The sequence below is a fragment of the Argiope bruennichi genome, chromosome 1 (genome assembly GCF_947563725.1).
Source record: "Argiope bruennichi chromosome 1, qqArgBrue1.1, whole genome shotgun sequence".
NCBI lineage: Eukaryota > Metazoa > Arthropoda > Arachnida > Araneae > Araneidae > Argiope > Argiope bruennichi.
The window spans coordinates 112,605,868-112,622,517 of NC_079151.1; the positions used below are offsets into that span (position 1 = coordinate 112,605,868).

Below are 16,650 nucleotides of genomic sequence, written 5' to 3' on the forward strand. Positions count from 1 at the left end.
TATATTATATGACTTAGCTTATATTGACTTAGCTTATATTTATTTGCAAAGTGTTTATTTTGCCTCTGCTAGTAACGAGACCCATATTGTAGTAGATGTTCTAACACAATATTGCAACGACATCAACATAAGCGAAGTGGACACTGAAGATGTGACATTTCAATTTAAAAAATTCCACCAGCTGCTACTGCCAAAGTTCAACCTTTGAATATTGAATTCTTTAGACCTTGGAAGCAGTTTGCTCTAAGTATATCTGATAGGATATTAATGGAAGGAGGAGGTGGAACAACATCATCAAACGTCAGTAACGTTCTTTTCTAGTTTAGTAATGGAAATGAATACTGCAGCAATACGTAAATTGTGCATAAATACGTAAACAACTGCAAAAATACATAATTTGTTGTGAAGGACGTGATAATATTGTTCACGAGCTTGGAGGAACTTCGCCAAAAATTCGTTTCTCGCCAAATTTGGCAACTTTTCTTAAAATGTTGCCAGATTTTAAGATCTTGTATCTCGATAACGGGGATATGAGGGCAAATAATTTATGGATCAAAAATACGTTTCATATGCTCTTCCGATTGTTATTTATTCAGATTTTTTTTTTTTCATTATTACACTATGGTTTCCTGGTTAGAGTTTTTTCTTCTGACGGAACTTTCAAATACCTTGCTGAAGCAAATAAGAAAGCGAAGACAGACAAGACGCTCGGAACTGGATGGATCTTTTAACTTCCGAACGGTAACATTTAAAAAGAGATACATTCTAGTACCAAAGTACAAAGATATATCTCTTTTAACAATGTAACTTTTAGCGATGTTAACATCAACTTTCTCTTGTGACAATGCCAAATGTCATATATACTCCTCCATTTAATTAAATATATCCAATAAATATTTTCCCCTAATTGCAATTGCGTTTTCTATTTTTGAGCACTTGTCTAGCATTTTCTTAACATGGCCATTATGGCATTAGATTTCGTTTGGATGCGACGAAGTTTCTAAAATGTTTGTCCTGATAAATTTCAAACATCCTGAATGTGATACATAAAAAAAGTGAAGAACAAGAACGGTATATAACCTTTCGAATTAAATAAATAAAGGAAGGAAACTTACTTTTGACTTGTTTCTCGTGTTTCTCGGCCGTTGATGTTGGAACTTCTTGTTTGGAAGCTAAAGAAAAACAAAAGATAAAATTATATTATTAATTGATTTTAAGAAATAAATAATTAAGCTTTATATAGATTCAAAATACATAAAGCAGTATCAATTGGGATATTTCAATTAAATTTTAATGATATTTATCCGTGTGATAAATGTAGAACTCTTTCTGTAAATATAAGTAACTAATATAAATCAGCATATCACTTTTTAAGAAAACCTTCACCATGGTGACATGTAGATATGGCAGAAATTGAAACTTTGTTATATTTACGCCCCTTTTTTGTAAGTATATTAGAGTAGTATTTGTAAGTATATTAGCTACGTCAGAATATTTGACAGAGACAACAAACCAAACTATCAGCTTGCCCACATAAGCAGAGGATCTTCGGCGAACTGGGGTACATAAGATAATGACTATACGTCATACAGTTATTCTAAAATTTATTTTTGAGTATCAACACTTACTTTAAAAATTCTCCCATATTAGGAAAATATTTATTAAAATTTTAGGACTAAGCAATTTCATGATACCTAAATAATTATTATTTTGACAAGATGTCCTTGGTTACTTTTGGAAAATATTTTTTAAGAGTAATTTTTTGAAAATAAGTATATTTGCTGGGCTTTAAAAATTATTATAAATAATAGGATGAATCTCAAGTTTTCCATTATTTCGGAAAAACTTAAATAAGCTGTTTTTTAAATAAATAGCACAAGGAAAATTTTCCTTAATTATTAGTACTTAAGTAAGTAGTCTTAAAGTATAAACTTACATGGTATAGCATATCTAATCAAGAACAAATTTTAATGATTAAAAGTGCCACTTTTCTTAATCAAAGCAACCATAGAAATCTAAGGTAGAAGTCTGAATTAAGTGCAATATGTGGAGGTAGACTAACTTCTTAGAAGTTTACTTCCGCTCTGGTCTAAGAAGAGATTGACAGACGTTTATATTTCTTTTGTCATGAAACTAAGACCACTACATGAAACTAACTAGACCATAGCGAGTAGTTGATTTTATAACTCGCAGCAAATTACAATCTTTTGAATAATTAAGATTATTACTAGAAGGAAAAAGTCTTTCTTCCTGAGATTCATGATCCTCAGCCGAGAAATGCCTCAACACATAAGACAACTACAGGGAATTTACAGTGCTTGTTCTTCTTATACCTCTTTCCTTCTAATTTCATTCGCCATGACATGGCCTAACTTATTACACATCATTGGCATAGATTTGTAATGTTATCATTCCTAGAAATTGTAACCATTAGGCGTGTCATACTTTAACCTATTAGATCACTTTTAGGAATATAAATTAACGTTTCTCCTGACATGTTTTTGGCCTTAATTCATCACACCACTAACAGGAATAGACAATACTGCTCTTCCTAGGTTTTGTAGTGAATAGCATATAAGCCAGTTAATAATAATGCTGCACGAGCAATTGCTTTTGTATCATGGTCATGTTATTGGACTGCGAACCACAAGGTCCCAGGTTCTATCCTCGCACATCCCAATCCGCTAAATTGGTGGCCTCGGACAATGAACCTTCAACCTTCGTACAGCTCTTGTGGCGCCATCTACTCCCAAAGTCGTTCCATCTACCCACAACCAAAGTCGTCAGACTCGCTTGACGCAGCAAACCAAAGTCGCCAGACTCACTTGACGCAGCAACAGCATAGCAACCACTAACCCACACACGCTCGGCGCAACTCAAATGCTCAAATGGGTACAGACACATTTGAATCAAGAGCTCACCATCAACACTCAACAGCCATATCGTTCGTCTCGCCTCCGACTCACTGGAGGGGGAGTCTGCAGTGAATAGCATATAAGCCAGTTAACAACTACGCTACCCGAGCAATTGCTTTTGTATCCTGGTTATGTTACTGGACTGCGAACCACCAGGTCCCAGGTTCTATCCTCGCTTATCCCAAACCGCCACAGTTTCATATCCCTCGGCCCCGAAATCATTTAACTCATTAAACCAATAATGAGAGTATGTAATGCTATATTTCTCAGGATTTGTTTTTCATGGCTTAAGAAATTAGGCAATTAGCCGTTGGTTATTTGCAGAAATAATGATCCATTTAATTTTCCTGCGTTTGAATCTTCTTTCATTTGACAGACAAAAACAGAAATAGATGCAGAATGCTATGCATAACTTTTTTTTTACTTTATTCCACAAGCAGTAAATCACCTCAATCGGCTTAAGTTCGGTTTTGTTTAAAAGAATTATATTTATTTCCCATTTTGAAGCAACACGAAGATTCATTTTTCTAAAAGAAAAATGTATGTCTAATAATAATAATTTACGTAAATTTTCAAAACTTTTTTAATCATATCCACTACCATGCCCATTATTTTTCATTTACTAAACCTCCAAATCAAAAAACCTGAAATCTATGACAAAATGGGTATATGAAATTTATTGACGTTAATATACACCTGTTAAACTGAAGTATGTTGATTTTCAAAGAACAGAAATTTAGATAAAGTTTTGTCACTATACGTTGCTATAATAATATATAAATCATTTAAAAAGGAAGGAGTAACATATTGTAGTTCGAAAATAACAAATGGTAAAGAAAATATATAGACAACAGCATTGGTTTTTTCTATATCACCTATACTTAATGTTTATTTCTTGTTGTTATTGATAAATGACTATGGATGATAAATATGACAGGCTAGCAGCAAGGTTTCAATCACTGATAAACATACTTTGGGGGCATGGGGGGTATACGGCGAACCAAAAGTAGAAAATAATAAAAAATAAAAAAACAGAATTTATTCCTCTAATTTTTCTTCATAATCCTTAAATAAGCGAAATAATGGATAGAAGAGAAAATAAAAAACCTTCAAAGGAAGGAATAATTAAGAGGTCTAACAATTGATTCAAAAACGGCTTTAACTAGCTCCTGCCACCGTCACTCACATTTCACGATTATGGAGTCAATTAAAGAATTAGCAAAAGCTGAAAATTTCCTAAGCTTCTTTGTTCTTTCTATTCTTTTGTTCATTTCGCTCGGAGCTATAAAGAAAAATTCTTAATCCTCTCAAAGCTTCTTGTTTCGCCTTTTTTGTTTGAAATGTGATTAAAAGCACGCATGAATAATTGAACATTTCTCTGAGGAATTGTTGGCTCTTTTATTGTTAGCACTCCGGACCACCTCCCGGCTGTTTACTCACCATATTAAGAGAATTAATTTAATAAAATCAATTAACATTGGATATCTATATCTTATCACTCTATTTAATTTAAAATATGAACGTTATATTTTAAATTAAATTTGCAGAAGTACATAGAGCATTCTGAAGATTATTCGAGTAATGCAAAATGGCAGAATTGGTTCAGTTGTTGATGCTAGAGGCTGTATGTTAAGATTTTATTTTGTCATATATCTCGAAAATGGAGAAAGGAAAGGTAGGCGGCCATTGATGAAGCATCTTGATATGAAGAGCTTTAAAATGAAATGAAATAAAAATTGGCGAGATCACTTCAATTATTGGGGCTGGGATGCTATGGAGTTCTTCTTTTTCTCTTAGACAATGTACGATTTCTTTCAATGAATTGATAATCGTGAGTAATCAGCTATCTTTAATTATATTTTCAAGAGTCATGAGCTTTTATATGAAATAAAAAATTGTCTAAATAGGTGCAATGGGTAAGATTGAAAGATTATGTTGTTGTTGTGTTGTGTTGTGACTTATGGCACTTTACAAGTCCGCTGACAGTTTTTTGTCAACGATTTAAGCCGAGTGAGGACCTCTCATTTTTTCAGGAGCGGCAACTAGGACCAAGAGAACGACTTAACTACATCATGCGTCACATTCGCTTGCACAACCCCCTTTTCCAGGGGGGCACATTCACACACCTCATATATACGACAAAAAGAAGAACAACCATGCCCGAACCGGGACTCATACCCGGGCGCCCAGATCACGTGGAAGACGCTAAGATTCTATCGTAGCTTTAAAAAGAGCTTAAAATATATACAAGGGAATAGTATTTTTGTGACTTCTATCGAAAGTGGAAGATGGTGCGGAGCAAGCGGCTTGATTTCTTATCTAAGGATCATGAGTTTTTTTATGGTAAAATAATGGGCGAAGTTGGCTGCATTGGAACTAAGAGACTGGTGTGTATATATATATATATATATATATATATATATATATATATATATATATATATAATCAAAAATATATCCTACAAATTCTGTTAGACTCATTTGAATTGTTTGTACTTTAAGCTGATGATTTAAATTTTTTAGTGCTATTAATAAAAAAAATAATAATTACGAAGGGTGATTCAAATTATTTAATATTTAGAGGAAATCTAATTATAAAGGCATAAAAAATCATTAGAAGCATTTCCTAAATTGAGCCATTCTGAATCTCAGTTTCGAAAAGAACCGTGATTTCCCAGGTTACGCTAAAACTGGATGACGGCATTCTTTTGGGATCATAAGTCAGTGATTTTCATCGAATGTGGAATGACCATTGTGAAAGAACAATATTGTTCATTCTTGGATAAATTGCAGCATATTTCAAGAACAAAGAGAACAGAATTACAAGCAACGCATATCAAGCTGTTCAACGATAGTACATCTAAGTATGTTATACAATAAAGAAGTTTAACCAATTGGGGTGGGCATGTAGCCTCAACCTAGCATTTTCGAATTTCTATTAGTTTGGATTTCACAAGATTTCTGTGTTTTTTTTAAATCTAATTATATTAATTTATAATAATATCTGTGTCGTGTTTCTGAAGGAGTATGAGAGCTTTCTTTTTATTTTGCCATGATCAGAATATTAGGATATAACTAGTCAATACCCCCATCCCGTATCCCTTGGAGTACACAAGCAGAAGAACAACAGGTCCCGATGACTTTCTCTTGCACCGGACACGCCAGTTCTTTAGTAAAATTGCATCATGAACCAGGAGTATAACGACCTCGAAACTATGAATTAAAATCCTTACTCCCCGCGAAACTTAGGAGTTATAAAAATGGCACACTGTTTAAGTGTGTAACACATGAAATAAGGAAAAGAGTTCATTGCGTGTGGGAAAAACTGTTGTAATAGCTAAAGACAAGAACTTTAATATTTTGCATGTGTGTCTTGAACGGAAAGATAACTCTCATGAACTGTAGAGAATGGGTCTAGAGTTGCGATTCTGGAACCTATTTTTAATTTGCCTTTGCGTCATTGCTTAAAAGAAAAATTTTCAGCTATTCTTAATAATTCTTGATCAAAGATCCCTGACTTTGGTGACAAAATTGCCAAAATTTTCAACTTATTGACGTATTTACCGATAAAAATGCAGGTTGTGTGGGATACAAGAATGATGGCAATATCTTTATTAGGAGCCTAGATTCATAAATTCCCCTGGAAAATTCTATGCTCTATAGGATTTGATTGATCCTATATACCCTATGTCTTATGGGATTTGACTGACATATTTTAGTCTCTCGCGGTTTTATAAATCCTCGAGAGGCTAAAGTGAGTCGGTCAAATCAATTACCTTCTTTAAATGTTAATGTGGAAGGAGCTCTCTCTCACTTTCAGCATTTTGTCTCTTGGGCAGCCATATACTCTGAGTGTTCTTACTGTTTAGAATTAATGATTTTTTATCAGCTGTATAGTGATGTCTACGAATACTGCTCAAAGAGTATGTCTCTGCTGTGTTTTTGATATCTTACTTCGTGTTTTTCGTGAAGTAAAGCAGCGTTTCCCATTGTGCCGTGTGCTGCATTTCTTCTCCCCACATCTAAGAAACAATTTTCCATATCATTATTCAAAGGCATTTCCAAAGGACCGATGCTACTCTAGTGCTTATCTATAACCAAGTTAATGTTGATCTGTTATTACTCATACAAAAATTTGGGCAATTTTCCCATTTTTTTTTTTTTTTTTGAAAAACTTTTATTTTTCGATTGATTTTTATTTTCTAACAAGATAATATACTGTCACGCTATGTGTAACATGCTGAAAATAATGTATATGAGAGAAAAAATTATTTAAATATCCTATAGGCGTATCGTGAACCCAAAGATACTAAATTTGGCACGTAATTACTTTTAGGGTAGCAAATGATAATTAAGAATGTTTAAAAATTTTAATTACATTTTTAAATCAATCATCACTAAAATGCTTCAAACGTCCGTTCAACGAAACTGCGTCGAATGCCCTAACCGCTTGGATAGTATTGCGAAACTGCTCCTTCTTTCGTTAAATGTGATTAACTGAATACCTGAGAACACATCCTCTATCCTTTAGATACGCCCATACAGATTTCGATTTGGGGAAAAGATATATTTTCTGAGAATCCTCCAAAGATAACTGAATCTGCACTGGCTTAGTTGGCGCAAAGTTGGGTCCTCTTATGTATACCAACCCTTTAAGAAGATACACTGCCATGCGGAGAGGAGTAGAGAATTTTTCTTATTTTTAAAGAGAAACTCGGATGTTTCAATATTCTAAAGTAACTGAAAAGACTGATCTTGGGAATGAGAAAGCTAATCAAAACGTAATCAAAACTTTAAGGTTTTCTTTAATAATTCTGGATAGAATTATAGCACAAAATACATTTTCACACCATTTTACAATTATAAAAAAGTGCCTTATAAGTCTACCAATTTTTTTCACGAGTAGTTTTGCTTGCTAATTTTAATATATACTTAATAATATTTCAAACCAACATTAAGTGTATTTTAGAATAATATTTACGAAGAATTTTAGTTATTGCAATCATAATCATACATGTAGTAGAATTATTAAATTCCTTTTTTATTTGAGTCCACATTATTGCTTCTATATAATCAAGATAAATTTCTAAAGTTAAATAAAGATAGGCGAATATTTTAAAATATTATTATTCTCTTATATTTCAGTGAATAAAAAGTTTGAATATCCTTTAAACTCATTTTATTCATCAGTTTGAATATCAACTGTTATTTAAATGTGTTCAAATTATGATTACTCTGAAATATTAATCTTTGGTAATCTAGAAAATTAAATGAAAATGGATGTCTAATTCATTTAATCAAGCTATTCAACAGCCATGAATCTGGGGTTATTATTGAAATTATCGCGTGAAACCTTTTCTCATATCACCGCATATAAACAGTAGACAAAAGCTATAATTCTAGCTTTTATTACATCCGCAACCGTATCCTGCGCAGTTTCAGAAACACGATCCGCAATTTGCAAATGAAAGGAGGCTGGAGGGTCTGGATCATAATAGTCCGGCTACGGTTACAGCGAGCGGTGTAAACTTCAAATCACATCCAGACAGTTAACTATCTAATTGAAATTCATCCGCTGTTGCCTCAGACGGAAGTGGTCTGTGGGCGGTGCAGTTTGTGCCATCAGAACCGTTTGACTCGATGGGCTGTAATGAATTTGATTAGAAAGTTTCGAGTCTGGCTTTGCTTAAGCTTAGTTACGACAGATATCGTACAAGTCATCATATGCTTGGGTAGATGGATAAGAAAGAGTCAAGATATGAAAAAAATTAAAGACTTGAAAACTGTTTATTCTTTGGAAAAAAGATGGCACTATAAAATTGTATTTGAAATTACTGAGATAAAATTTCGTAATAATGGAATTTTAAACTTTTTTTATACTCATGAAAATAAATATATTAGACATTTGTTCCAATGTTAATCAATAATTAACTATTAAAGATAGGTATAATCTATTGGGAAAATTCTTTGAATGACACAAAAAAATTATATTGTTTGAGTCAATTAACCTTTTTAGAAAAATATTTTGATTAGAAAATATTACTATATGTTAACATTTTTAGCAAAAACAAGATCTTTTAAAGCTAAAACGGATTGAGTTATTGAGATCCGAATTGCAATATTTTTGGTCACTCAACGACCATCATTTTCTCAAAGCATTCATCGGCTGGCGAAAATTCTTTAAAGTAAATGCTCGAATAATTGAAAATTCATTTAAAATTATGATCGACAAAAATTCATAACTCAGTTAGTTTTATATAAACTAACCGAGTTATGAAGTTTCGATAGGGTTCAACAAAAACACTGCATAATAATTTAGATTTCTGTATAATTATTTAGGGTTGAAAACCTGTATTATAATTTAGTTTTGTAATTTTTATAGCAGCACATAAATTGACTTAGGAATTCAAATATAACTTTTATCATCATTTAAAACATTTTTGTAATTGTAACTGAATGCGTATAGCTGACAACGGCTGGTCCACAAATTTAGTAGACACAAAATTTATAAACATTAATAAAGTGGGCCACAAGATGTCATTTTATTTTTCAAAAAGAAATGTTTTATTTATTGTCAGATTATCATGATCCCGTGAAATCTTCAGAGATCAAAGCTGAAAAATATCACAAGCATGTAGGCCACACAATTATAAAAGTGAAAATGTTTAAGATAAATTTCAAACTGTAGGTATGAACTAAAAATATTATGGTTATATTTCGTTTCTGGAGACTGATGGTTTTCAGAAGATGTATTTGATTTCAATGTAATTACGGCATTAACTATAATTATTTTAAATTTGCACTATCTAAAACACCTTTACAGACCAAAAATGTATTTTTTTTTTTACAAATATAAGAGGAAGTAAAATTTGATCTCAGAATTTTTATAACTCCCCACATCTTCCGTATTAAAAAAAATTGGATAACATCTGTATGCCTACCAGTGTGTATAGGATACAATAACTAAAAAATTCAACAAAGTTTTTGCTAATTTTCCACATTTTGTTTGAACTGAGTTTAATCCAAGATAGTTGTATTAAATTCAGTTTGCATTCCTTACTCAAAAAACGTAGATGTGAAAATTTTTTTAATCAAACACGAACGCTTTTTCTTTCTTTTAAACAATAATAGGGCAAAAATAGATAGATGTTGAGAAAAATGAATTAATTATCAAAAGTTATGTACAATCATCGTTACTTTTCGACAAAATCGTCTTGATAATTGAAAATATCGGCTGGCCATATATATGCCATATCGACTGTCTAGGTTACCGATCCCTTTTTCAATAAATAGTGATGGGAAATGGGCCTCAATGTTCCCCTGAAATTCTTCTTTCCTTGAGTTTTATTTTAAGAATAGAATAAGGAGTTGCAATTTTGACATGTTAATCAGTCAACTAGTTGCTTTGTATCCCGCTATCCACCGCATGTTTCATAAGACTTAGCCAACTCAAACAAGAGCTTCTTCCGTCCTTGAGGACGAAGGCTGTCGCATGGAAAATTTGGCTTCAAACCGAATGATGAGAATGAATTACTCAAAGAACTGTCTAAAATTTCACAATACTACTCAAGAGATTCAAAGAAACGTTAAGACTCATTTCGCCTTACTAACAGCAACTTTTTTGAAAGAGGATATAGGCTATCTGATCCACCGATCTGGCAATGAATGAGTCATCAATCTTCAAAACGATTACGTCGAAAAGTAATGATGATTGTACATAACTTTTGGTAGTAAATTCATTTTGTTCTCTTTTCTTATCTTTTTTAAACCAATTTGAGAGTGGAAAAAAATCCTTCATCCTCACACAACAAAAAGAGTACTGCTTTTTCTTGTATATCCGAACAAGATACCTCATAAACGGAAAAAATTATTTGGAAATAAATTTGAGATGTCGCAAGTTTGTAGACTGCCTTCAAATTTTAAGCCAAATAAACTTGCAAATACATTATATTGCTGCTTATTTTTCCAAGTGTATTTGAGTAGAGTTATTAAAAACGCAATAAGATCAATAATTCAATATTGATATCAGATTTTTTTAGCTGAAGTTGAAATCTACAATAAGTTAAAAATGTGACAAATCCGTTCATGCTATTTAATACTTGAGACGTAATGTAACTCAATCGAATTGTACATTGGCATGGCGAAAAATACATAACAACAATTTTATTTGTCTAAATTTTTGCTCATTAAAACATTGTATGATGTCCTATTCTTTGAAGCAAAGCTCGCTCGTACGCGGTATACTGTCATTCACAATCTACACGTAACAAGTCAAGGCAAAAGAAGAAATGTTTTTCTTTTTCGAACAAGAAATATCGAGATTCGCATATTGTAGCCGACGGAAAGCAAATCTAACATTGAAAAGTATCTGCTGGTAGATAATCATTTGCCTTATTTCTAGCGCTTTTTTAGCATAAGAATGTGGAAAATCGCAGCCAAATGAATGCACGTTCAGCATATTTTGTTCATAGCATAAACGCTTTTAAAATGCCAGTTCGTGATAAATCGATAATAGTCAATATATTTTTTTATCTTGTACCGTTTTTAAGACAGGAACGTTAAATCCTTTGTTTGTCCCTAGGTGGCACTGTAACCTTTGCCTCTGTGTAAAGCATGCTCACTTAACTATACTACGTTCCAATTTTGTGACTTCTTACAATTTCATGCAAATATACTTTTCATGAATATTTTGAATAGATTTTTCTGTTTATTCTATAAGAATTTCAAAATAAAAAAAACGAAGAAATTAAAATAATTTTTCAAAGATGAAAATATGTATTGCTCAGTACTTATGTCCCGTAGGCTGTCTTGTAACAGCAATTATGAATTAAAATAAAACTTTTTATCAAAGTTAATTATTTATAGCTCAGTTTAAAGTGCATTTAAAAATATAAATTCCACTTCTGCTCAAAATTAATAAATGACCTAAAAGTTTGGTATTACAGAATGCATATAAATTTCAAAAGAAAAAAAAAATATTTTTATATGAAAGAATAAGCAATAAACAACCTTTGCCATATATTTCTAACATTTTTAAACGGTCTTTTATATCCCTCGTTCAGATTGTTGTTGTTGTTGTTCTCCTTTTCACAAACAGTGAAATTTTCCATACATTTATGTAGAAATTATTTTACAAAATGCGAAACTGGTAAGCTCGAAACATTCTAAAATAAGTATTATCCATTCTTCCATGAAAATCGCCGACCGTAGACAACGCGTGAATTCCAAAGCACTCAAATTATTACCATCCCAATGGTTGGAAACCCAGGTAAAAGGAAAGGGTGTCAAGCAAAATGCTGGACTCTCACGTAGATTGAAAGAGCAGAGCCTGAGCTTTTCGTGCTTTTTGTTATAGCAACAAAAACTGAGTGTTCGTTTTTGTCACATCCTTTTAGACGATTTAAAAAAGAATTGATTCTTCTTTAAGAGTTTAATAACAAGATCAAATACAAAATTTCATCAAACTAATTCATTTGAACTTTGTTAGATAGACAGACGAGTTTACTGTGAAAAGTAACTTGTTTGTGAGAAACTAAAGTATGGAAAGTGATTATTTTAATTTTCTTTCGTTCAATATCTAGCAGAAATCTATAAATTTAATGTAAAGACTACACACAAAAATTCATCCATCTACATGAAAGCATTTTTTGAATTTCGCACCCACAAATGAAAAACGTACTCCAATAGCGTATTTTTTTAATGTTCAAGAAGATCTGAAACCCTGTTATTCTTTAAAATCTCGAGGTTGAATTTTTTTCGATTACAATAATTTCTCTTTCGATATTACATATAAGAGAAGGTAAGAAGACGAGAGATGTGAACTTCAGTTATATACTGAAAGCTAATTCCCTTAAGATTTTGATTAAAAATTCTTATAGTCATTCTATGTGCTCGACCCAATTGAAAATATCGTCATTCGGTGAAGTCGCTTAAAATATATGAAGCATTACCATCTGCGATTCAGCAAAGCTATATAATTCTTACTGTACAGCTCTCTTGCATAATTTTTTTTACCTAGTAGTTAAAGTTTATTTGATTTGAAAAAAAAAAAACTTTTTACCATAATGTTCTGCTTTTAAATCTATGCATATGCTATATACCCAAAGCTGGATCTTGTTCCAAGATACAAGAATCAACAATCAAATTGCTTTAGACGAAACGATCGCTTTCTTTTTCTTACTTTATATACGAAAATCGCTAACACTTTATTATCTTTCGATTTACGTAGTCAATTATCATTTATGAAAAACATTACGAACAATATTGCCACATTGAACATCGGCATTCGACTCTCCATGACCGAATGGTCAGAGCACTGGTCTCATAATCAAACGATCACAAGTTCAAATCCCGCTAGAGACAATGCTATTCACAGTTGGTGTAAATATTTAATTCCCTGATTTTATGTTTTCCTTTATTTCGTGTTCCAGAAAATTCTGGACCTTTCTTTAGTTTACCAGATAAGTATTCTGGACTTTTCTTACTGTCTCCGAAAAAGTATTCTGGAACTTTCCCTGCTAGTATAAAAGCAGAAGATCTGTCAGTCACTGTGTTCTCAGTTCAGAGTTGAGTTAATAAATTGGTTTAGCTCTACTTCTTGTGTGTGTCATTGAGTTCCACACTAAAGAACCTACGTGACAATATTGTTGAGCAATATTAAATTAACATACTCTAGTTAAAATTATCGGGGTTTTTTCTATTCACTTGAATTTTGCTTATACACTACTCGTAACAATTATTTTGTTTTCTTATTCGTATTGATATAAGCGCTATTTAAGAAATAAATTTTTTTGAAATTTAAAATTAACTTTAAAATTCTATTTTTTAATTCTAAGTTAATTAAGTTAAATTAATTAAAGCAATTAAATTCTAATTTCTAAATTATTAATTTACTTGTCGCCCATTCGAAAAGTAAATTGATATCTTTTCAAATAAAACTAGATTGGAAAACAGATTATGGTTAAAGTTAAGACTATACTTACGTTCATCTGGAACTATACTTTCATTTTCGGGAACACCTAGAAAAGAAACGTTTTGATTAGTTTAAGGAATTTTCTGAATTATTAAACTCAAACAAGTATATCAGGACAATAAGCGAGCTCGAGACCCAAATATTATTTTTCTTTAATAAATAACAGCAAAACTTACATAAATAATTAAATTCTATCAAATTAAAACCCATCCATTGTTTTATTAGGACACTCTTTGATTATTATTGTTCTTTCTTATACAGTGTGAGGCAAAGGAATAAGATATTTTTGAAACAATCGGCCTTGTTCGGTCTTGAGGAGAGCGACAGTTGTACGGTCAAATACATTTAAGGTATCCGAACATGTTAAAAAAAGTTGATTTTCGCTAAAAATGGCATTTTTCAAAAATTGTTTTATTGGATAGAACAGTCTTTGAGCTATCCAAAACAGGTTTACTTTTGTCTCTACGTTAATTAGAAGTCAAAATATTAATATTTTCGTAATGATCCGTAAACTGAAAGTGAACATTTAAATAACCGGAAGTACCGATTTAAAGGGCCAAAAACATGTTAAAAATTTGTATAAACACAAATTTAGTATTAAATACCGAAAATGTTTTGCACATAAAAACACAAAATGCCAATGGGAGTTTCAACGGTGTTTTGTGGAAATTTGTACCTAAAGATGTCTTTGTTGAGTTCTGAATACTCATATTAGGGGTATTTATGTCTGTGATACATTTTAACAAAGTTTTTATAGGATTACTGAATATCCCTAGTGCAAATTCGGTTAGAGCATTTGCTGAGCTCGATAAAGACAGAATAAATGAAACCAAGCAGCATTCACTGCCAAATGTAAAAATTGCCAGGAAAAAGAGTAAAATGATTAAAAACGGAAGAAGAGAAATATGAGAAGGAAGAAGGTATAACCTATAAATGTGGTAAATTTTAAGTATGTACGCCCATAATTTATTATTAAAACATGTTACTGTATAATTTAAATGCATTTTTCTCAAAACTGATTTTTACTCATTTATTGCTCACACCAAATCAAATAACTCAAAATATAAAAATCATATTACTATTAAATTTTATGGACTTTGTCTTTATACTATTTTCTACGGAATGAACTAAAAAAATTTAGATCGATTGAATATTTTTTTTTAATTACGGCCTATTGTTTGAATAATAGTCAGTTTGTCAGAAATTTACTAAAAATCTCATGATAAATCTTCCGACTGGTTGTAAAATTTTTATTTATTATTAGAATCATACGATTGTAGTTCATTCCCTATAGAAAACTATGTAGGTTATTTTCGTATAAGTTTTGTTAGTTGCCAATTTGAAGTTTTTTAAGAATTTGCTTAAATTTATGCTATTAAATGACAATTCTCAAAAATTATGAATGTTTATTTCAAATATTGGCATTCTGTTGCTAATCTTTAATAGTCTTAAATACAGAAATATGGTTAAAGTATGTACACCACGTTTTCTTAAAAAAGCGCCCAGAACGTGTTCATATATCTTAATTCCACTGTTTTTAATCTGATAAACAGTTTTGTTTGGCGCCATGCATTTGTGGTCGATTGAACAGCATGTTTCTGCTTATGGCAGTCTTGTGACGAGGGACGCATTAATTACTATGATTCAGTATAGAAGCTCCCTATTTGATTATTTTGGCGTTGTAAATGGGTGAAGCAGACGAGTAAGAGTATTCCTGAAACCATGCAGGCTTGGTCTTCAAGAGAGGACCAATTCTTCCATGCGAAAACATTTTATTCCATTGTTTATAGCATTATGAGCAATTTTGATTAGTAGCCATATTTTTACTTATGGAGATCTTGTTAGGCGTGAGAAATGAATTAGAGAAATAAATGCTTTATCCTGTATTATCGCAATATGGATTACACAGAAAAGTAGAAAGTTTCAGAAAATGCTTACTAGTAGTCTTGAAAACAAAGCCAACTGTACTGTTTGGAATATTCGACTATTTATTGTTTTATTAACAGCAATAATCGGCGGATGCAGTAGTAGACAATCAAATTGCATATTATTGTTTGAAACAGTCTAGTGAGGATTGGAAAATAAATCACTGTGTATTCAGAGTAAATGTTCTCACATTTAATTGATTGGGTACTGTAATACAGGACAACGTAGAGGAGTAGGATGTACCTGCTCGATTTTGATGATAGGGATAGTTGTACGGTTAGGTACATCTTATTTTACAGCTCAAAATGGTACCAGTTATTCTACTTAAGTGTTGGTTGAATTATGAATATGAAATAGAGGTTTGAGTTAAAAATAATATATAATATTGTTCAGCAAATTAATTTTTGAATTTTTATAGTTAAAAAATAACAGAAAATTCTTCTGGTTTATTAAAACTTGTATATGTTATTTAATAAACAATCACCAGAATACGAAATGCTAATTTTAATTAACTACATAATTTTATTAAAATGATAGATAAATTAAAAATATTTTTTTATAAATTTTTATTTTTAAGGTATCAAATCAAATCGAATTTTAAAACAAATATATATAGTGCTTAATTCGGATATTTTATTAATTAAACAATAAACTGCTAAAGAAAATACATACACATTTTATATTAACTACTATAATTACATCTCTCTTTTTAATGATAAGAAAGCTCCTTTCAGAATGTGAAATAAATCTAATAAATGTTGTCGAATTAAATATATAAAATTACTCTTAATACATAAGTCCACATGTTGTAACATTTCTCTTTTTTATGAAATTTAAT

General features: G+C 31.3%; 1 protein-coding gene across 2 annotated transcripts in view; it reads right to left on the reverse strand.

The window, feature by feature from the left end:
• LOC129978667 (leukocyte tyrosine kinase receptor-like) overlaps positions 1-16,650 on the reverse strand; it is a 227,768-nt gene that overhangs the window by 120,286 nt on the left and 90,832 nt on the right. For both annotated transcript variants that reach the window (XM_056090653.1, XM_056090654.1), the window contains exons 9-10: positions 13,897-13,932; positions 1,116-1,172 (exon numbers count right to left, since the gene is read on the reverse strand). In XM_056090653.1, the coding sequence (XP_055946628.1) occupies positions 1,116-1,172; positions 13,897-13,932 (93 nt within the window). The remainder of the gene's footprint in view (positions 1-1,115; positions 1,173-13,896; positions 13,933-16,650) is intronic.